The 23,819-nt window shown below is 41.3% G+C and overlaps 1 protein-coding gene across 1 annotated transcript in view; it reads left to right on the forward strand.

The window, feature by feature from the left end:
- The window catches only part of sdk1a (sidekick cell adhesion molecule 1a), a 369,950-nt gene that overhangs the window by 313,550 nt on the left and 32,581 nt on the right, over nt 1–23,819 (forward strand). Inside the window, exons 26-30 of the mRNA XM_081363124.1 lie at nt 854–969; nt 3,630–3,819; nt 15,385–15,483; nt 21,246–21,440; nt 22,758–22,959. Of these exons, the coding sequence (XP_081219250.1) occupies nt 854–969; nt 3,630–3,819; nt 15,385–15,483; nt 21,246–21,440; nt 22,758–22,959 (802 nt within the window). The remainder of the gene's footprint in view (nt 1–853; nt 970–3,629; nt 3,820–15,384; nt 15,484–21,245; nt 21,441–22,757; nt 22,960–23,819) is intronic.

Genomic DNA, 23,819 nt, shown 5'->3' on the forward strand with positions numbered 1-23,819 from the left:
GGTGTCGCTATTATCTTTTCTGTTGCTTTCTGCAAGATGCACGCAAGATAGATTTATGGCCCCAAATGGCTGCAGCGGAAACTCCTAAAATCTGATATTTAAAGGTGAAGTGTGTCATTTCTGTGTCATTGGTGATATCAAACTCAATTGCAAATATGTTTATATTTTATGAAGACTATGAGAAAGTCAGAGGACGCTTTCCTGTCACATATCACACATGCACACTTCAATAAGCTGACAGAACGCAGGTTAAGGTGTTTACATGCCAGGCGATATCAGGGAAATGGGCAAAAATCTAGCTTTGTCAATCGGTTAACACTTAAGCCGTTTATGACCTCACGGTGATAAAGGAAAAAGTGAACACGTTTTCTTGGCTAAACACATTGTCGGCTTATTAAACATTATCAGGTTAAGAACATGCATGAAAACGCACTGTGTGTCAGTACTGTTATGCCCAACCTAGTTGGGCCACTCAATCATATTGCAATTCAATTTGGTGCCACTAGTGGTTCACAAATTGCACACTTCAACATTTGGATGACCATATGCAGAAATTAAGTTTGTGTGTAGAGGGAGTCATTATGTAGTTGTGTGGCTACATGTAGGGACGTTCCGGGCTGACCGGGCTGCCTGATATACGGCCTGGTGCTAAAGGTTTGTCAGTCTTTTAGTGGTCTGTTTACGCTCACACTCTTGCTTGCTGCTCACATGTTAATACTGTTTGCTTTCTTTCCATCCTTCCCATGACATTGGACAGGTGACTAATCCACGTGAGTTTACTCAGTACTCGTGGGCCGTGTGTTAAGGCACTGTGCGATAAGGGAGTGTGATTTGTCTTTGTCTGTTTGTGTAGTGCCATCTGGGGCTCCGGAAAATGTGACGGCAGAGGCCATGAGCTCCAGTCGCATCCTGGTAACCTGGGGCCCTGTTCCTGAGCACGAGCAGAACGGCAACATCCTTGGATACAAGGTGGTTACTTGTGAGAAAAGCTCTCTGTTGTTGTTTTGTTTTTACATTCTTTGTGATTTCACACAAATAAAAATGACCTCCGACTGATGTCAAGTAGTGCTCTGAGGTACTCTGAAACAATGTCTGCTGAAAGAGCCCTTGGCTCAGTATAATTATAGCATCTCAGAAGTGAATAAAGGTTTTTTTTTTTCTTATGTATGATTGACCCCTTAAATCATGTTCTATATGATGAAATGACATGCAAGATTTGATGTTTTGGTTCTTGAGAATAGGATGCATTGTTTTTATTCGTCATTGAAAGCCAGCATTTCGTATAATAACTGCTCATTGCAGCTATACTACTTAATCTTAAAATGAAACCCTCGAAATATATATATATACATATATATGTATATATATATATATATACAGTGTATATATATATATATATATATATATATATATATATATATATATATATATATATATATATACAGTGAGGAAAATAAGTATTTGAACACCCTGCTATTTTGCAAGTTCTCCCACTTAGAAATCATGGAGGGGTCTGAAATTGTCATCATAGGTGCATGTCCACTGTGAGAGACATAATCTAAAAAAAAGTATCACAATGTATGATTTTTTAACTATTTATTTGTATGATACAGCTGCAAATAAGTATTTGAACACCTGAGAAAATCAATGTTAATATTTGGTACAGTAGCCTTTGTTTGCAATTACAGAGGTCAAATGTTTTCTGTAGTTTTTCACCAGGTTTGCACACACTGCAGGAGGGATTTTGGCCCACTCCTCCACACAGATCTTCTCTAGATCAGTCAGGTTTCTGGGCTGTCGCTGAGAAACACAGAGTTTGAGCTCCCTCCAAAGATTCTCTATTGGGTTTAGATCTGGAGACTGGCTAGGCCACGCCAGAACCTTGATATGCTTCTTACAGAGCCACTCCTTGGTTATCCTGGCTGTGTGCTTCGGGTCATTATCATGTTGGAAGACCCAGCCTCGACCCATCTTCAATGCTCTAACTGAGGGAAGGAGGTTGTTCCCCAAAATCTCGCAATACATGGCCCCGGTCATCCTCTCCTTAATACAGTGCAGTCACCCTGTCCCATGTACAGAAAAACACCCCCAAAGCATGATGCTACCACCCCCATGCTTCACAGTAGGGATGGTGTTCTTGGGATGGTACTCATCATTCTTCTTCCTCCAAACACGTTTAGTGGAATTATGACCAAAAAGTTCTATTTTGGTCTCATCTGACCACATGACTTTCTCCCATGACTCCTCTGGATCATCCAAATGGTCATTGGCAAACTTAAGACGGGCCTTGACATGTGCTGGTTTAAGCAGGGGAACCTTCCGTGCCATGCATGATTTCAAACCATGACGTCTTAGTGTATTACCAACAGTAACCTTGGAAACGGTGGTCCCAGCTCTTTTCAGGTCATTGACCAGCTCCTCCCGTGTAGTTCTGGGCTGATTTCTCACCTTTCTTAGGATCATTGAGACCCCACGAGGTGAGATCTTGCATGGAGCCCCAGTCCGAGGGAGATTGACAGTCGTGTTTAGCTTCTTCCATTTTCTAATGATTGCTCCAACAGTGGACCTTTTTTCACCAAGCTGCTTGGCAATTTCCCCGTAGCCCTTTCCAGCCTTGTGGAGGTGTACAATTTTGTCTCTAGTGTCTTTGGACAGCTCTTTGGTCTTGGCCATGTTAGTAGTTGGATTCTTACTGATTGTATGGGGTGGACAGGTGTCTTTATGCAGCTAACGACCTCAAACAGGTGCATCTAATTTAGGATAATAAATGGAGTGGAGGTGGACATTTTAAAGGCAGACTAACAGGTCTTTGAGGGTCAGAATTCTAGCTGATAGACAAGTGTTCAAATACTTATTTGCAGCTGTATCATACAAATAAATAGTTAAAAAAATCATATATTGTTATTTCTGGATTTTTTTTTTTTTTTTTAGATTATGTCTCTCACAGTGGACATTTTTAGACCCCTCCATGATTTCCAAGTGGGAGAACTTGCAAAATAGCAGGGTGTTCAAATACTTATTTTCCTCACTGTATATATGAAAATAAGTAAAAGTAAATCTATTTAAGAAAACAAGACAAAAATACTAATGAAAATGTATATATATATATATATATATATATATATATATATATATATATATATATATATATATATGTGTGTGTAGATATATATGTTTGATATAACCCCTTTAACTTTATATGCATTGTATGTCATATAATCATTAAATGTGTTTCTCTTTTAAGCCCTATAAAGCATGTTCCAGTACCATTTTCATTTCATTTTAAGTAATCAACTGGATCATTCATGCATTCATGGAAAGTCTGACCCTTGCAGAAAGATAAATATTTTCAGTTAGATGAGTTAATGTGTACCCATATGTTCAGAGAAGCTTCTCTGGTTTAAAGTCAACAGTAATTAAGACAGGAGGCTTTATGGGAAAAAAAGAAAACAAAAGAAGCCTGCTGAACAGAAGACCCAGAGTAACCAACTTCATGCCATTCTGCCTTACTAACAGCTATCCCTGTGTGTTTCCATTTAATGTGATCTTAAATTAAAGTCAGTCACAATCATAAAATCACACAACAGTGGTGTGAGCCGTGATCATGCTTAATATACTTATTCTTCTAGGTTCTATACAAAGAGAAAGACTCGGATTTGGAGGCACAGGTGAACGTGGTTAAAGGGAATCTGACACAGTCTGTCTTGCTGAGGAACCTGCGTAAATACGTCCAGTACGAAATCCAAGTTTTGGCTTTTACTCGAATCGGAGATGGGCAACTCAGCAGCCCTGCAGTCTTGGAGAGGACCAAGGATGATGGTGGGCAAATCTTTCTGTTTCATGAGATTCAATTTAATGACCACATAGGGCATTTAAAGTAATACTTCTCCAAAAAAATCTGCCATTATTTACTCCCTTTCATTTCATTCCAAACCCATATTTAGTTTTTTTTTTTTTTTTTCTGTAGAACACAAAGTATGTGTAATGCAGCTCATACAACAACAGTTCATAGTCACAGCTTCTGTTAAGCTGCAAAATAAAAAAATTACAAAAATAAAAAAACAGAAAAGCGTCTTATAAGTATTGTCAACAAACTTTGTAATATTCCAAATATTTTGATGCCACATGAAGCTTTGTGTGAGAAATTGAAATATAAATAATTATTCAGTGATAATCTTTTCCACAGCACAGTTTGTAATTTGAGTAGCTAAAACGTAACTTTTGTCGTTAAAAGAATTAATTAAGATTATTTTAAATATCTCCATTCTCGTTTCAGGGCAAAGTCATGAGTTTGAAACGGCATGAGATGAATAATGACTGAATTTTCATTTTTGGATGAACCACCCCTTTAATGCTGTAACTCTGTTTTATGTGCACCCTCCTTGACCAAGCTGTGTAAGTTTATGAGCTGTCTTGAATATTGGGCATTTGCTCTGCACACGAGAAGTGCACAGATTGATGTGGCCTTGGATTGTATTGAATAAAAAGATAAAATGCCATTTAGTCTTGAGCTCTTTCAGACACTTTTTTGAAGGTCTTCTGTAGTTTTTGATGCTTCATTTGTTTTTGGTGTACATTCTTTGCCTTTGCATTGACTTCATTGATTCGCACACTGTCATTTACCTCTTTCCACAGCTATACAGGCCTTTACAGAATTTTTATTTTTTTTAAGATTAGAAAACTTAAACATTTAGAGTACGACACCACAAGGACTCTGTCTGTGAAGATGGCCTCCAAATGTTTACTTTATGGACTTCAACTTAAATAGACTTTGAAGGGTTGGCTGAATTTGAGGAATGAAAGCTTTCAGAAGAGAGGTATGATAGTTTGCTATCTATTATAACAGTGATTCACTCCGGTCAGGATTATAGGCAGAAAACAGATGGAACTAATACACTCTTATATGATTGCTATACAGCCAAAAGGGCCATAAGGGACAGACTAGAGCAGAAATGTGTTTTTGGGAAACGGCACAAATAAGGCCCCCTCAAGGTTGTTCTGGGGAAACAATTGATATGCGCAGTGTACCTAGATATTTGTCAGATAAAGCAACACAGTGTGCACAAGTGAAGTGCTGAATTGTAATTTCTCTCATATCTATTTATCTCATATTATATTTATTTCATTCAATGATGTTACACTTGGAAACTTAATTTTAAATATAAACCATCTGCCATCAGTTCTTTACTCAGAAATTTGTTTTGTTATCTATGTATCTCAATGGAAAAGAAAGCATTGTATATGTTACTTAACTAGACTGTAACCACACATTCAAGACTATGACTAAGGGGAATCAAATGTAATGGTCTACAAATCATCCAATGAAAAAAACCACATGGGCATATAACTAATCTGAATATTGTGAGGGAGAACTATATTTTGAATGAAATGCAAAAGATATTAAATATATCGGGTAAAAGAAGCACTTAGAAGGTTGTGGTTTAAAAATAAACATTCTGGGCCCTATCTTGCACCCAGCGCAATTGACTTTGTTCACCGACGCATGTATCATTCCTATTTTGCACCCGCGCAAAGCGCGCTTTTCCCTCCACAGAAGCACGTCGCTAAACTAGGGAACGAACTTGCGCTCCCTGGGCGGTTCAGCGCAAAAAAGGAGGCGTGTTCCAGCGCAAACGTTCCTTCATGCTATTTTGCAGGTTTAGAAAACAATTGCGCCACTAACCAGGAAAAAATTGTTTAAAGTCAGTGGCATGTTATTCATATGCTATTTTAAGGGCGCATGCTTGGCCATAATCAATGTAGCGTGTGCACAACGCGCATACACTTTGATTCTCATCTACACACAGACGCAGCAGTTTTCATTTTTGCAAATCATACATTATTACGATAGATAGATAGATAGATAGATAGATAGATAGATAGATAGATAGATAGATAGATAGATAGATAGATAGATAGATAGATAGATAGATAGATAGATAGATAGATAGATAGATAGATAGATAAACAATTTATTATAAAAGCATACATCTAGCTTACACATTTACCCAAATTATCATACGCCTTTTTAACCGAAGTTAATTTGGGTGGGTTTCTCCATCCCCGACGTCCCTGACGAGAGCGTTGCTCTCCTCGGCTGTGAACCGCTCCTGGCGCGCGCCTGGCAAATCCGCCGTTACAATAGGAATCCGCTTTAGAACAAGCGCGCCTGCTCTTAAAGGGAATGTGAGATGACGCTCTGATTGGTTTATTTCACGTTACGCCCAAACCACACCTATAAATAATGAAGCTACTTCAGACCAACCCATTTTAGATTTGCGTCGGGTGCAAGAGTCATTTATCCCGCCGGGAAAATAGCAACAGCGCCAAGACCCGCCCACAAAGTTACTTGCGCTTTGCGCTTTGACACTTGCGTTTCAGATCGTTAAAATAGGGCCCACTGACATAAACACTCTGTCAGCTACACTGTTTACTTCTGAATATTATATTTTATTCACGGCCATCATTTGTAGTAACCTATTCACTAACTGTTTGCTCAAGCGTAGCAAGTTCACTGTGTAGCCTGCTCCCTGAATCATTGAGTTCACTGTGTAGCCTGCTCCCTGAATCATTGAGTTCACTGTGTAGCCTGCTCCCTGAATCGTCGAGTTCACTGTGTATCCTGCTCCCTGAATCGTCGAGTTCACTGTGTATCCTGCTCCCTGAATCGTCGAGTTCACTGTGTAGCCTGCTCTCTGAATCGTCGAGTTCACTGTGTAGCCTGCTCCCTGAATCATTGAGTTCACTGTGTAGCCTGCTCCCTGAATCGTCGAGTTCACTGTGTATCCTGCTCCCTGAATCGTCGAGTTCACTGTGTAGCCTGCTCCCTGAATCGTCGAGTTCACTGTGTATCCTGCTCCCTGAATCGTCGAGTTCACTGTGTAGCCTGCTCCCTGAATCGTCGAGTTCACTGTGTAGCCTGCTCCCTGAATCGTCGAGTTCACTGTGTAGCCTGCTCCCTGAATCATTGAGTTCACTGTGTAGCCTGCTCCCTGAATCGTCGAGTTCACTGTGTATCCTGCTCCCTGAATCATTGAGTTCACTGTGTAGCCTGCTCCCTGAATCGTCGAGTTCACTGTGTATCCTGCTCCCTGAATCGTCGAGTTCACTGTGTAGCCTGCTCCCTGAATCGTCGAGTTCACTGTGTAGCCTGCTCCCTGAATCGTCGAGTTCACTGTGTATCCTGCTCCCTGAATCGTCGAGTTCACTGTGTATCCTGCTCCCTGAATCGTCGAGTTCACTGTGTAGCCTGCTCCCTGAATCGTCGAGTTCACTGTGTATCCTGCTCCCTGAATCGTCGAGTTCACTGTGTATCCTGCTCCCTGAATCGTCGAGTTCACTGTGTAGCCTGCTCTCTGAATCGTCGAGTTCACTGTGTAGCCTGCTCCCTGAATCATTGAGTTCACTGTGTAGCCTGCTCCCTGAATCGTCGAGTTCACTGTGTATCCTGCTCCCTGAATCATTGAGTTCACTGTGTAGCCTGCTCCCTGAATCGTCGAGTTCACTGTGTATCCTGCTCCCTGAATCGTCGAGTTCACTGTGTAGCCTGCTCCCTGAATCGTCGAGTTCACTGTGTAGCCTGCTCCCTGAATCGTCAAGTTCACTGTGTAGCCTGCTCCCTGAATCATTGAGTTCACTGTGTAGCCTGCTCCCTGAATCATTGAGTTCACTGTGTAGCCTGCTCCCTGAATCGTCGAGTTCACTGTGTAGCCTGCTCCCTGAATCGTCGAGTTCACTGTGTATCCTGCTCCCTGAATCATTGAGTTCACTGTGTAGCCTGCTCCCTGAATCGTCGAGTTCACTGTGTATCCTGCTCCCTGAATCGTCGAGTTCACTGTGTATCCTGCTCCCTGAATCATTGTGAGTTCACTGTGTAGCCTGCTCCCTGAATCGTCGAGTTCACTGTGTAGCCTGCTCTCTGAATCGTCGAGTTCACTGTGTAGCCTGCTCCCTGAATCATTGAGTTCACTGTGTAGCCTGCTCCCTGAATCATTGAGTTCACTGTGTAGCCTGCTCCCTGAATCGTCGAGTTCACTGTGTAGCCTGCTCCCTGAATCGTCGAGTTCACTGTGTAGCCTGCTCCCTGAATCATTGAGTTCACTGTGTAGCCTGCTCCCTGAATCGTCGAGTTCACTGTGTATCCTGCTCCCTGAATCGTCGAGTTCACTGTGTATCCTGCTCCCTGAATCGTCGAGTTCACTGTGTATCCTGCTCCCTGAATCGTCGAGTTCACTGTGTAGCCTGCTCCCTGAATCGTCGAGTTCACTGTGTAGCCTGCTCCCTGAATCATCGAGTTCACTGTGTAGCCTGCTCCCTGAATCGTCGAGTTCACTGTGTATCCTGCTCTCTGAATCGTCGAGTTCACTGTGTATCCTGCTCCCTGAATCGTCGAGTTCACTGTGTAGCCTGCTCTCTGAATCGTCGAGTTCACTGTGTAGCCTGCTCCCTGAATCGTCGAGTTCACTGTGTAGCCTGCTCCCTGAATCGTCGAGTTCACTGTGTATCCTGCTCCCTGAATCGTCGAGTTCACTGTGTAGCCTGCTCCCTGAATCGTCGAGTTCACTGTGTATCCTGCTCCCTGAATCGTCGAGTTCACTGTGTATCCTGCTCTCTGAATCGTCGAGTTCACTGTGCATCCTGCTCCCTGAATCGTCGAGTTCACTGTGTAGCCTGCTCCCTGAATCGTCGAGTTCACTGTGTATCCTGCTCCCTGAATCGTCGAGTTCACTGTGTAGCCTGCTCCCTGAATCGTCGAGTTCACTGTGTAGCCTGCTCCCTGAATCGTCGAGTTCACTGTGTAGCCTGCTCCCTGAATCGTCGAGTTCACTGTGTATCCTGCTCCCTGAATCGTCGAGTTCACTGTGTATCCTGCTCTCTGAATCGTCGAGTTCACTGTGTATCCTGCTCCCTGAATCGTCGAGTTCACTGTGTAGCCTGCTCTCTGAATCGTCGAGTTCACTGTGTAGCCTGCTCCCTGAATCGTCGAGTTCACTGTGTATCCTGCTCCCTGAATCGTCGAGTTCACTGTGTATCCTGCTCCCTGAATCGTCGAGTTCACTGTGTAGCCTGCTCCCTGCTGTGTATCCTGCTCCCTGAATCGTCGAGTTCACTGTGTAGCCTGCTCCCTGAATCGTCGAGTTCACTGTGTATCCTGCTCCCTGAATCGTCGAGTTCACTGTGTAGCCTGCTCTCTGAATCGTCGAGTTCACTGTGTAGCCTGCTCCCTGAATCGTCGAGTTCACTGTGTATCCTGCTCCCTGAATCGTCGAGTTCACTGTGTAGCCTGCTCCCTGAATCGTCGAGTTCACTGTGTATCCTGCTCCCTGAATCGTCGAGTTCACTGTGTATCCTGCTCCCTGAATCGTCGAGTTCACTGTGTAGCCTGCTCCCTGAATCGTCGAGTTCACTGTGTAGCCTGCTCTCTGAATCGTCGAGTTCACTGTGTAGCCTGCTCTCTGAATCGTCGAGTTCACTGTGTAGCCTGCTCCCTGAATCGTCGAGTTCACTGTGTATCCTGCTCTCTGAATCGTCGAGTTCACTGTGTAGCCTGCTCTCTGAATCGTCGAGTTCACTGTGTAGCCTGCTCCCTGAATCGTCGAGTTCACTGTGTAGCCTGCTCCCTGAATCGTCGAGTTCACTGTGTAGCCTGCTCCCTGAATCGTCGAGTTCACTGTGTAGCCTGCTCCCTGAATCGTCGAGTTCACTGTGTAGCCTGCTCCCTGAATCGTCGAGTTCACTGTGTATCCTGCTCCCTGAATCGTCGAGTTCACTGTGTAGCCTGCTCCCTGAATCGTCGAGTTCACTGTGTAGCCTGCTCCCTGAATCGTCGAGTTCACTGTGTATCCTGCTCCCTGAATCGTCGAGTTCACTGTGTAGCCTGCTCCCTGAATCGTCGAGTTCACTGTGTAGCCTGCTCTCTGAATCGTCGAGTTCACTGTGTAGCCTGCTCCCTGAATCGTCGAGTTCACTGTGTAGCCTGCTCCCTGCTGTGTATCCTGCTCCCTGAATCGTCGAGTTCACTGTGTAGCCTGCTCCCTGAATCGTCGAGTTCACTGTGTAGCCTGCTCCCTGAATCGTCGAGTTCACTGTGTAGCCTGCTCCCTGAATCGTCGAGTTCACTGTGTAGCCTGCTCCCTGAATCGTCGAGTTCACTGTGTAGCCTGCTCCCTGAGTCGCCGCGCTTATTCATTTGTGGATGTTAACTGAATTTGTAAGTCACCTACGCTGTTTACTTCTGTATCTTATATCTATCTATAAATTTATAAATCTATAAAACAAGTTTGACGTTGTTTGGATTAGAAATGTAAAAGATATCATTAAATATATATCGTAAAAGAAGCACACACTGGCTTTTGCTGCTCTAGCCGCTGGCCCCTCTCACACTGCACACTGAGTAAGCACAGCCCAGGACCAGAGACAGAGAGGGTCGAAGAAAGCAGCAGAGCTTAAGTAGCGTTTTCTCAGAGTTCACTGTGTAGCTTGCTCCCTGAATCGTGTAGTTCAATTTTCCACATTTATTGTATGCCATTATGTCAGTATCAGTATTTGCTTTCTACCATGCACAAATAAAAATGTCACTGAACTTTTGCTGTGTAATTGTAACAATGAGCACTCAAATACACCAAACCAACAATTACTAAAAACACACACACAAAAACTGATTTTGCACAGGCACTTTGCACTGCTTCCTGAATCGATGCGCTTATTCATTTGTGTATGTTAACTGAATCTGTAAGTCAGCTATGGTGTATACTTCTGAATATTATATTTCATTCTGGTGCGCTTAACGTTATCACTACTGTGTAATAGTAGCCTACAGTATGCTATTCACCAACTAAACATATCCTATTCAATGCGTTCACAGTCTCTTTCACGGGCATCATTTGTAGTAGCCTATTCACAAACTGTTTGCTCAAGCATAGCGTTTTCTCGGAGTTCACTGTGTGCTTTCCAGAGATGGGGGACTCGAGTCACATGACTTGACTCGAGTCAGACTCGAGTCGCAAATTTAAGGACTTGAGACTTGCTTGACTAAATTAAGAAAATGACTCGACTTGACTTTGACTTGAGATCCAGTGACTCGAGACTTGACTTGACTTGAACTGTATGACTCGAGAATGACTTGATATAGGCCTACATTTTTATATAAATCATTGCAACATCAATTGATGAACAAAATGAAAGCAACGGAACCATTGACGCCAGTCATCAGATTCTGCGCGATTGCGTGACGCTGCACAAGCCCAGAAAAAAACACATCGCGGTGAGCGCGGCAGCGCGCTAAATACAAAAACATCTCCCAGCATCGTTTCTTTTTGGATATAAAGACTAAAATTGACCATATTCATACAAGAAGATTTGCTATAGGCCTACGCATAATAACAGGCAAGGGATATCGGACGACCATCACAACCTCGAACAGTCGAACTTCATTCACCACGTCTAAAAGTAAGCTATGGCTTGTTTAACCTGTTTGTTAATTTGACTTTCTTTAAAACTAAATCTTTAAATCTAGAGAGAATATTGGTCAAAACAGCATGCCTGTTTATACACAATTATTTTTTCAAATCAAATGTAGCTTAAAGTTGTCAATATTCAAATGATAATTAATGATGGCATATATTTTGTATAACATTTGCCACATTTATTTCCAATCATGCTTTAAAGCCAAATATGTCGTCCTTTCCAATGACAAAAAACAACATCGGGGTTAGATGTTATCAGGGGGTCGGGAGCAAAATGCCAGCAGAATTAATATGCACCCAAAATTCAAAATGTGGTGGAAAAATTGCCCTAGTATGAGTTATTTTTATAATTAGCCTAGGCGGATTTAACTTCATATTTAAAAATATATAAATTATATAAAGGGGATGCCAGTTTGAAGAATACCATTTGGTGGCAGGAACCATTATACTTTTTGTGAATTGTTTTAATAACTTTTAATGGTCTTCTGCAATGTTTGAGGCATATTTATTTTTTCATGATTTAATGTTAGCCTAATTTCAGTTACATTTACATTTTAGGCTATGTAGTTTGAAATTTTATTTATATTTTATTTTTTAGATTTTTATTGTAGTAACCATTCAGCTGTATGTGGAAATGCATATTTAAAAAAAAATGTTGCAAATAAAACCATCGTCCACAACTTCTGTAGTTTTAACTTATTTTAATATATAAATTCAGTGAAATCATCAAACGTTTGTATGACTTGCGACCCAAGCTACGACTTGACTTGACTTGCTTGACATAAAGCAGTGACTTGACTTGACTTGACTTGCTTTTCTCAAAATTGACTTGGACTTGCTTGGGACTTGAAGGTTAAAGACTTGAGACTTGCTTGTGACTTGCACATGTGTGACTTACTCCCACCTCTGGTGCTTTCTACCATGTACAAATAAAAATGTCACTGAACTTTTGCTGTGTAATTGTAACAATGAGCACTCAAACACACCAAACCAACAATTACTAAAAACACGCACAAAAACTGATTTTGCACGGGCATTTTGCACTAGTAAATCTTAATTTGTAAAGCAGCTACAACAACATGTCCCCCTCAACGTGATCGTTACAGCCTTGTAACTAACCCATGTTTGTCACATTGTGCCGTTTTGAGCAGTTTAACTTGCCTCTCAAACCAAAAATGTTATCACGAGTGTGGACGTCATGGGGATAGCGATAGAAGCCTTTTCCCCTGGCTGGTGAGAGCCATTTAAAGAAGCCCACTATGTGATATAGAGGGGTCAGCCTTAATCCAGCCAGATACAGAGTCACGTTAATGGAGTCTGCATGCCTGCGGTCAGCTCTGTGCTGCTCTCTGAATAAGAGATAACAGGTCTCTTTTAAACGTGGCTGTAAATGGAGCTCCCCCTCGACAGACGCGGAGAGCTCGGGCCATTTCACCGCCGCACTTTTATGATGGAAGCGCAGAGCCCGGGCAGCATGTTCCCCCGTCTGTGATCACTCGACCTTGGCAGCAATTATCTGTGTGTTTGCCTTTTAAATTCCCCTCCAGAACAGACCTCATTAAGGACTAATGGTACAGCACCGTTTTAGCCAGGCCCGAATGCCGTACGCAGGGGTTTGGAGATGCTACAGGCCGTCCATCCTGTTTGGGGTGGATTTGAGTGATTGTCCTGGCTTTTGTTTGCATAAAAAACCTAAACATCCTGTAATTGGATTTAATCAGAGACGTATCAGCAAAACAGGCAGCAAATTGGACGGTTCTTTTTTGTACTGCGATTAGATTAGCTTGCCTTACAGTCTTTAATGTCCGCATGTCTCTGAAAAGATTGGCATGAAAGTGTTTATTAGTGACCCGCTAAAAGAAGTAATTACTAAACGGATTTTCTAATTGTAGATGCAGAGTAAATGCACGCAAGTCACGAGTCGTGCATCATAAGTGGCTACCCCTCTTGTGTGTGTAATCTCCATATAAGCCTCATGGCACACGAAGGGCTGATAGCAGGATGATGAATGTTAGCAATACATTGGAAAGAGAAAGAGGTATCTTGGGAAAAGCACTCTCTACTGTAAGAGCTTCTTCTTGTGGACATGTGTCCCTGTGGACCCACACACTATGACTGCAAAAAGCAATACAAATCAAATCGCTGTCAGATGTGTTAGATTTATAAGTTCCTTAATGTCCAGGAAATGAAACATAGAATCGGCCTAACCGACCGCATCGACTGGGGGAATCCAGAGAGAAATAAAGAAGTGGTCGAGAGACGGCACAAACGTTGATTGTGTTTGTTCCACATTTGTACAGCATGGCTATTCTCGTACAACACAGCAACAGTGTGTTTGCAATGCTGTTTTCTGAGTGTGTGTGTGTGTGTGTGTGCCTCAGGCCCACCACTGTTATTGGATTCCCTCCATGTTATCTGTCGCTCTACAGGTGTCCTGTTAGTGGTTGTATAGGTCTGTCACAGATGCCTTGGAGAGAGAGGAAAGTGTGTATGTTTAGAGGTGAGATGCACCAGCAGGGGAAGGAAACATCCCCCTTAATCAAGGTCCTCTAAAGCGGAGCCCTCTTTTAGCACCGGTGGCGCACTGTGTCCTTCAGAGTCGGGCGCAACAGTCATTACATCCTCCAGTCATCATTGATCTCCTCCTGTAGGCAGCAGATCGCCCATCAGCAATTAGCTTCAGTCTTAACGTACAATGGTAGAGCCTTGGCCGTCTAGCAGAACATGTGGCTCAGCAATAGCCCGCTTCAGAAGGGGTAGAGTGAGTGGGTGTGCCATGTGGCAGCACTCATGGAGCAGCATGGCTCTAAATACTCTTGTCAAGGGCAAGACGACAAAGTCTAAGGGGAGAACGACCAGATTTTGCCGCTCGCTGGCCAACAACTAATCATTAGTAAAATCCCTGCAAAATCCCTGGCAAACAACTACAGTATCCTTGAAACTAGATAGCAGCGTGCTAAAAAACACTCAAACTTCTTAGCAGCCACATAGCAACGCCTTGACAACCCCCACAACATTCTAGCAACTAACTACCCTGAATAAAATAGCAACCACATAGCAAATCCCTGGCAAGCACCTACTGTATCGTGCAGCTATATAGCAGCATGCTAGAAAACACTCAGAACTTCTTAGCAGCCACATAGCAACACCTTGACAACCACCTACAACCTTTGTAACTACTCAGAATACTAAAGAAACATTCTAGCAAACACTCAGAACTTCTTAGCAGCCGCATAACAACTCCCTGGTAACCACCAAAAACACCCTAGTAACCACTCAGAATACTATAGCAACATGCTAGCAACCACTCAGAACTTCTTAGTAGCCACATAGAAACACCATGGCAACTGCCTAAAACACCATAGTAACCCCTCAAAATTCCACAGCAACATGCTAACAACCACTCAGAACTCGAATTATTTTTCTGACTTCACATTATTTGTCTTAATAGCAAAGCGGATCAGAGAAAAGTATTTCTGCACAGATGGATGGAACACAAGCATTCAATTCACTCTTACAGATGGACTTTGTTAACCACTGAAGAGATTTAATCCTGAATATGTTCATTAAACTGCCACAGTTTGAGTGCTGTCATAACTGTCTCTTTCTTCTCATCTCCTGTGTATTTGTCTTTTTACGAATGTTACTTTTTTTTTTTTGTCCTTTTCAAAGCAGATTTTTTTTTCTTAATGACCTTATCCTGACGTAAATACCATTTCAGAGGCTGTCTCAGAGGGCCGCTGCTGCCTTGAAAGCTAAATAACCTCTATTAAAGCTCTTTGATTTGGGCTTGTGGTTCGGCTAGAATTCAAGAGAAAGATTTCGATTTCTATAAGGTTTATAGGTGTTTTAATTACTGTAAGAGTCATGTGATGATATAGTAGTCTCATCTTTGCACCCCCATTTCCCCTATCAACAGTTCCTGGGCCACCCATGAGACTTGTGTTCCCGGAGGTGCGTCTGACAGAGGTGAGGGTGGTCTGGCAGCCCCCTGTGGACCCCAACGGCATTATAATGGGTAAGAGAAAAAGGTCATTTCCTTCTCTTAGACACCAATGAAATTAAATGAAAAACAGATTTTTCCAAAATATTCTTATCATATTATTACACTACTGTTCAAAAGACTACCCCCCAAAAAATGATAACATTGATAATAATAAGAAATGTTTCTTGAGTAGCAAATCATCATATTAGAATGATTTCTGAACGATCAAATGACACCGAAGGCTGGAGTAATGCCCTCACAGGGAATACATTTTAACACATATTAAAACGGTTATTTTAAACTGTAATAATCTTTCATAATATTACTGTATTTTTGATCAAATAAATATAACTTTGGTGAGCATAAGAGATACCGACCCTGTTTGTCAAATGAACAGTAATTTTAAGTTTAGATTTACATTTCATCAAATTACAAATTTGCGTTTTTAACATGGCTTCCATAATAACCTAAATTTTTCAGAGTGACTTAGGAAGTGAAATGTCTGATTGATTCAGTCCATGATTCAGACTGATGAATTCTTTGTATTGACCAGTCAGTTTGACTAATTCTATTGAATGATTCATTGTGCTGTTTATTTTTTCTCTTCAGTAAGGGAAAGAAAAATGTGATTTATTGTGAATACATTTTTCTCAATATATTTTCATTCTTCTTGTGAGAATGGTCTCGGCTGACCCATGTAGCCTGGATTCAAGTGCAAAGCTGCTTTCATGTACTTCACCTCACATTAGCAGTCTCCTCAGTACTTGATCCGGCCTACATGAGAGCGTGAAATGAATTGGGCTGGCAGTATCTAGCTCAGAGCAGAGCCTGTTTCTTCCCTCCGCTCTGTGAATGAAGCCATGTCACCGTGCACCTGAGACTAATTCCTCATACGGGAAGAGGGAGCCGGAGAGGAGAAAATCCCTGCGTTTTAATGAGATTAGTCTGACTAACACCTCAAGTGAATGAAGCTCGGAATAGCCGCCTGCCAAATCATGCTGCCTGTGCAAATCACACCGGAGAAGAATACACGCAATCTCAGCGATGCAAAGATGAGATCCAAACACGCCGTTTGACTTGGGTTGATAGAATCCTATTCATGAAGCATTCATTTTGAATAAAAATGAGGCCAATTGAAGCTATTTTATGATGTTTTGGGAAAATTGGGACTTTATGGTGTGTGTATACTGTAGAAAAATGAGATTGAAAGCGTATGCACGGTTCATTTTAGTCTTGAATGTGCCACAGCATGACTGTTTAACCAGCAGTCTTGTAAATCCCTGTTGGAAAATAGAGCTTAAAGGGTTAATTCACCCAAAAATGAAAATTCTGTCAGTAATTACTCACCCTTATGTTGTTCCAACCCCGTAAGACTTTCGTTCATCTTCGGAACACAAATTAAGAAATTTTGATGAAATCTGAGCGCTGGCTCACTCCTTCATAGGCTTCTAGGTAAGCAAGCTCAGAAAAGTTAATAAAGACATCGTTAAAATAGTCCAAGTGACTACAGTGGCTCTTATCAAGTGGCGAGAATACTTTTTGTGCGCAAAAACAAACAAAAATAACGACTTTATTCAGTTACCTGTATTCATTTTCCTCTGTGTGGGCCTCAGAGTGAGTTCACGTAGTGTAACAGCACTTCTGGGTTGTACGTCAGAACATAGGCTCACTTTTGGCTAGCATCACATGCATCACACACGACCAGCGTCGGCCAATAGTGAGCCTACGTTCTGACGTACAACCCAGAAGCGCTGCTCTGTTACACTACTTCAACAGCTTAGGAGAATGACATGGAAGAGAGGAGATGGTTGAATAAAGTCGTTATTTTTGGGGGGGGGTTTGCGCACAAAAAGTATTCTCGTCTCTTGATAAACTTAGGGTTGAGCCACTGTAGTCACTTGGACTATTTTAACGATGTCTTTACTAACTTTTCTGGGCTGGCAGAATACGATTACCTTGCAGCCTATGAAGGAGTGAGCCAGCTCTCAGATTTCATCAAAAATATCTTAATTTGTGTTCCGAAGATGAACGAAAGTCTTACGGGGTTACAACATTAGGATAAGTAATTACTGACAGAATTTTCATTTTTGGGTGAACTAACCCTTTAAGATGCTATAGCTGTGTATTGGAACATAGTAGCTAGTTTCTAGCTGTTCTAAACCTCTCATTAGCTGGTTATCAGCTGTTGTCCCCCAAAACACGTAAACAGTGTCTTTGGAATGCTATCAAAACATTGCTCTGTTTGTTGAAAAATATCAACCATCATATCCGGCCAACAAAAGATCATTATTTGTTCAATTTCCTTTGGTGATGTTAATGGCACAAAAATTGCACACTTTAGCGGGTCATGGTAAAGTTAGCATAGGAGCTGTTAAAAAAAAAACTATATCTTCAAAATAAACGAGTAAACAAAAAGAGAGGCTGCTTTGTAGGAGCAAAATGAACGGATTAGTTCTCCCAAAATAAAAAAATCCTTTAATTTACTCCCTCTTTCTATTCGTTAAACACAATAATGGCAATGATTGTAACTGTCAAGCTCAAAAAAGCATGTAAAAGTAGTCTTTTACATGATTTGTGTGCAGTATTTCAAGTCTCCTGAATTCATTTGATTGCTTTGTGAGTGAAACAGACTGAAATTTAGTCGTATTCACTCAAAATAATGCAAACCTCTTTGGTTCTCACGTCTGTTTTCAGTGTGGTATATTTAAATGTGTTTGTAAGTGAAGTAAGGAATGTGAAGTCTCCGCTTTCACTATGAGGACTACTTTTCCACCATCTTTCACCAGCTAGTTTAGACCGTTTAGAAACGTCCAGCCTTCATGCTCTAAAAAACAGCTACCAGCTTAGGCTGGATTTTCCAGCAGAGGCTTTTGTTTACACCAAAACCTAAATGTAATCCTGTTTTTAAAGCTGCTGAAAAATGTATTGTGTTCCCAGAAGCATCAGCAAACCTGACCGTTAAAGTCCATGGCTGGGAATGGGAGTTTGCTTTGGATTTTGCAGCAGATCTAGTAGTTGTTCTTAATCTGATTCCAGCTGCCTCGCTCAAGCACAAAAGACGAAGCGTTAGACAGAGGAAGTGTACAGAAAATGCCATGCTAAATCAAACCGGAGCTCAGACGTGTGTTGTGAACATAAGTTAATAGATGTAAAGAAGCCCCTGCCAGCAGAACCTGGTTAATTACATCAACACTGCAGCGCTCCCAGACGAACACGCCGCACGCACTGTTATTTTCCACTCTGTTTCCATGTCATACTTCAGCAGATCAAGAGATACTGGTTATGTAGTTTGAAGTCACAGAGAGAGCTCTTTGAAAGAAGAAGAACGAGATTTCCCGGCATGCCTCTAATTTGCTGCATCTCGAAGAAAGGAAATGCTTTGAAAGCAGGTGTTGATGAGAACGTTGCTTACTGAGATTCAGTGGTGGAGCGCTGAGCTTTCCTGCCCTTTCTGCCGAGGCACTGCCCTTGTGAGTGTTTCTGCTGGCCGCTGCAGGACCGGTAATCACTGGGCAATGAATGAGGAAAATACAGCTGCAGGAGTTTGTGGGGTGGTGACCTAGCCAATCACATGGGCTGATGCCCTCACAGTGGAAACCCTTTCCCAAAAGCAAAGCCCTGCTAAATTATGCACGGGTCAGAGCCTGTCGGAGCCACGCAAATGTTGAGCGAAAGGGGCTGCTTTCTGCCCACGGTACTCTCCGTATCTCTAGAAATATAGACTCTGACATGGAAGTAACCGAGAAGAGAGGGTGTGTGTGTGTGTTCAGGGATGAATGTATGTGATTTCCTATGCCCCTCATGGCTGAAGTGGACATTAGGATGAAATGGCAGCCCTCAAGTGCTGCAGTCTCACAATGTGGGATGGCCTAATTTAGTTTTGCACAGCCAAGGGGGCCGACATGCAGTGCAAGCATCCCGAAAGATAAATAGATGGTTGAATAATGTTCCGTCTCTCCCACGGCCAAGCTCTGCCCACACATTCCATTTCAACATGTTTCCCGCTAATGTTATCATTTGTTTTGCTTGGTTTGCAACACGTGTCATTCCCACAGACATGATGCAGATGGACACTCGGCAGACCTAGCTTGCTATGCCTTATACACCACAACACAACACAACACACCATGCTTGTTCAGTCTCTAAATTGGGAACTACAACATGCCTAAAATATTTGATATTTTATGACAATATACATTATATATTTATTCATTTATTTATATTTTTTGCATTGAGTAATGTTAAACAATGATTCACATTACACTTATATATTAATATAGATATTCTATATTTTGTTATGAAATATAATATACGTGGCACTGTTTATTTATTTTTGTTTCTAGCTACAACTTTTAGTATTTGAATAATGTTTATTATTCAATGATTTCCAACCAGGGGTAACTGAGTAGGCTCCGGGGGGATTTTGCTTTGTTAAACAAAAATATTAGGTGTGTAAAAAGAGTCATTAAAATTAATTGTGAATGTCGTCTTGTGGTCCCATCACAAAGAGGCACAAAATCTCTTTCTCTGCCCTTTATCTGGACTGTTCCCTGCCGGTGGAATGACCTGCCAAACTCAACCAGAGCTGCTGAGTCCGTGACTATTTTCAAGAAACGGCTGAAGACGCATCTTTTTCGCCAGCACTTGATCCATTAATACTAACACTTTCTCTTCTATTCTATATCTATTTATAAAAAAATAAAAAATAAAAATACACGTACTGTGTTAGATTAAACTGGGAAGGGTCATAGCACTTGCATATTGTTGTCCTATTGTTAGTTTAACTGCTTCTATTGTTCTCATTTGTAGGTCGCTTTGGATAAAAGCGTCTGCTAAATGAATAAATGTAAAATGTAAATAAAACACTTTTTTTGTAATTATTGGCTTAACACACATTCAGTCCCTATTTAAGGAAAGAAATTGTAAGTGTAAGTGTTGCTTTTAGCAAATTCTTAACTGTAATGAAATATACTGACCTTCTATTTTTGTCCCATCAAATGCTTCAACCAATATAAAAATAAAATACAATTATAAAAGAACAGATTTTGTTCTTTTTGAACTGCTTCAGTTTGAGCAGAAGCTATCGGTGAATCTGTTCTTCACCCACAGATTTGGTTGTTTTTAGTTTTGAAGTGAATAACTTTAACAATGTGCATTATAATGTGCATATCAATTAGTGGTAATTCTGAATAATATCCAGTATAAAATGAGTTAAAAGAACATAATTCTTGTTTGGAGTTGATAAAGAAGTGCCTGAGCCATACCGATGGTACAGTGTAAAACAAACTAATATAATTTCATGCAGGTTTGTTGTGCATCAACATTTTCTTTGTGGTTCTTTTCGCTGTGTATTGAATTTGACATTTGGAATACATTTGATACAGGGAATGAAGGCAAGGCAGAAGACCTCGCCAATGAAAGACAGATTTAAATAAAGTCTTTTTGCGGTAAAGGGAAGCAATGACTGCAGATGTTAACCAGAGCTGAATTTAAAATAGATGCTGATAGACCAAATTTTCCAGTGCACTGAAGCCTTTTTGAAAGCCATTCGTCTTATAAACCTGCTGTTGTTTTTCTAAAGATGATTTTCCTACAACAAATGGCTTTTTGAGGAGATATTTTCCTCCTCCTGCCCTTTTGTACTTTGATTTCTCAAAACTGAAAACTACTCTCAAAGTTTGCAGAAATGTTATTTATACTTTTGATGTTGGTAAAGGCTTAAGCTGTCTCACTGTAGACATGAGAAGGACGGAGGATCAAGACTCACCTCAGATGATCTAATGCCTGTTTTATAGGATTCCAGGTAGCTTACCGTCTGGATTCTGGGGATCCCAACCAGTTCATCACAATAGAGGTTGGTCCTGATACTCGTCAGTTCACCGCATCCAGCCTGACCCCAGAGGCGGCCTACATCTTTCGGATCTCCGCCAAGACGGAGCAGGGCTGGGGAACACCTGCACAGGCTGTGGTCATAACTACTGAGATTAGAGGTGACGCAAACATAAATACACAACGCTCGTATATCTTTGAAGCTGGCATGAAATATAAATTCACACTATCTATTTACTAAATGTTATTGATCTTATTGCAAATGATTAATCTATGCATTTTTCTTTTGGTTTTTTCTTTATCTTTGGCTGTACTTCAAAATATCCAATCATAGCCCATATCCTAACCCCACCCCTAAAATGATAGGATAGAGATTGGTAAATAACAATAGTCTAAAAACGAGTCCTGATTCTAAAAAAAAAAAAATCATGTTAGACAAAAATGGATGCTATTTACTTTCTTAATCAAAACCATTTTTATTTTAGTATTGTATTAAAATATGTAATATTTTCCTCCTTTGAAACGGCTTTTCTTTTCAACACACCACCTAGATTTGAAAATAATGTTAGAAATTGTTTCAACAATTTGTGCAATAGTTAACACAGTAATTAAGTGTTGGTTAATGTTAACATAATATACTTTAATATAATATAATAATATAATATGTTTGTTTTGCAATTATAGCAAATAACAATAAAATTGAAACCGAAGCATTACTACACTGAATTGCTGAAATTATGAAATTGACTTGAGAAATGGCTGCTGGTGGTGTTTCAGGAGGAAAGTAGTAGACTGAAACCTCACAATCAAGTCTGGCTGCATTCTGAAACGGCTTCTTTTCACGATCCCAACAATTCCCAGTGGATCATTTTATTGTATTGAATATTCTATTTTTCTCAGAAATCATGTCACATTACAGAAGTAAAATTGATTGTGAATGCAGTTTCCTTATGATTTTAAGCATTATTGTTGTTTAAATTCTCAGAGGTGCATGCATGATCCATATCGGTCTTTAGACACTTATGAGCCATGATATGCATCCCAAATGCTACAATGTTAATATACTGTTCAATTTCAAGAAAGACAGATAGTTTGGGTTAAAAATGGAGAGCGATTGCATATCATCCTTTGACCTCGTGAAACTGCTCGATTGGTCATTTTAAAAGCTGCACGGACAAGGCTATTGCAATCATGGCTTTCGATAGCTTTGGTTGCGCATGATCTGCATCTTTAATGGCGGTCGATACGGTGCACCTTTAAATAAACAAATTATGCCTCTCTGTATTGAATTCTCCCATTAAAATCGATGAGGCTATGCAGTTGCGTGTCACACAGGTGGGGAGGGGTGGAGAGGCCAGGGCAATACCCACTGACTGATGCACACATGAGTAGAAGAGTCGTGTCGCGCGATTAAGAACAGTCAGCAATACCAGCCTGACCCCTGAACTCACACTTCACATCTATCTCTCCTCCATCAGAGCGACCGCAGCCTCCACGGCAGCTGCGAGTGCCACAGGACCACGTGCAGTCCCGAAAACTGCAGCTCAACTGGGTGCCTGGAGGGGACGGCTCGTCTCCCGTCCGTTACTTTACCCTACAGACACGGGAGCTGCCCAACGGCGACTGGCTCACACATTCCTCCGTTATAAGCCACAATTATACCTCCTGGGAGGTGGACAGGTGAGCTCATTTCTCAACCCCACAATCCCGCAAACAGCACCTAAAGACTGCCCTCAGATGACCCTCACAGAGTTGATTCCTGTCGATTTCCACTGCTTCACATCCACATGTGTTCCCCTGCAGGGAGTGATATTAAATGCGTAGGAGCCTTTTTCCAGTGCAGCAATTTATGATACTCAGTCCAATTTGAGAGAGTGAGAAACAATCAGTACCTTGGGCTACGGGCACTCCAGCTTTTTGCATATGAGTTATGTTGGATCCGCAGCCATGATTATATGGCCAGTCGAATAGTATTTTATATGCATTCAGAGGGCCATCTCATCTTGATTATGATGAGTCCCCTTTCTCAGTTGAAAACTCTCTCAGCCATCAGCTTTTGAGTGCTTTTTTTAACAGCCAGATTGTTGCTAAATGGATTATTCAGGACTGATTTGTGTCTTTACCAGCTGGAGGCTTTTAGGAGTGGGGCATCATGGGAAAAATATTCCCTTTAACCAAGTAATACGAATAGCGGAAAACCCCCTCGCTTGGAAAGCGCCATGCAACTCATCTCAATCTTCAGAGATCGGTTATGAGACCTAAACGATATGTTTAGATTGTTAACGAGTTGGCTTGTGCAGTGTGTTTTGGGTAAATGGGAAATGAACAAATTAGAAATGTAAGCAAAGATTTTTCCACATATTCCCTTTACTGTCAATTCCAGATGATTTTCAACACACAGTGATTGAAGAAGGCTAGGCAGTAGGGCTGTGCAATTATGACCAAAGCAGTCATTTTTGATTATTACTTTTGATATTGAATTCTGATTATTTATATGTTATTATAATCATATAAATGATTCATACAATTGTGCAGCCCTA

Source organism: Scardinius erythrophthalmus (assembly GCF_964197995.2).
Source record: "Scardinius erythrophthalmus genome assembly, chromosome: 1".
Taxonomy (NCBI): Eukaryota; Metazoa; Chordata; class Actinopteri; order Cypriniformes; family Leuciscidae; genus Scardinius; species Scardinius erythrophthalmus.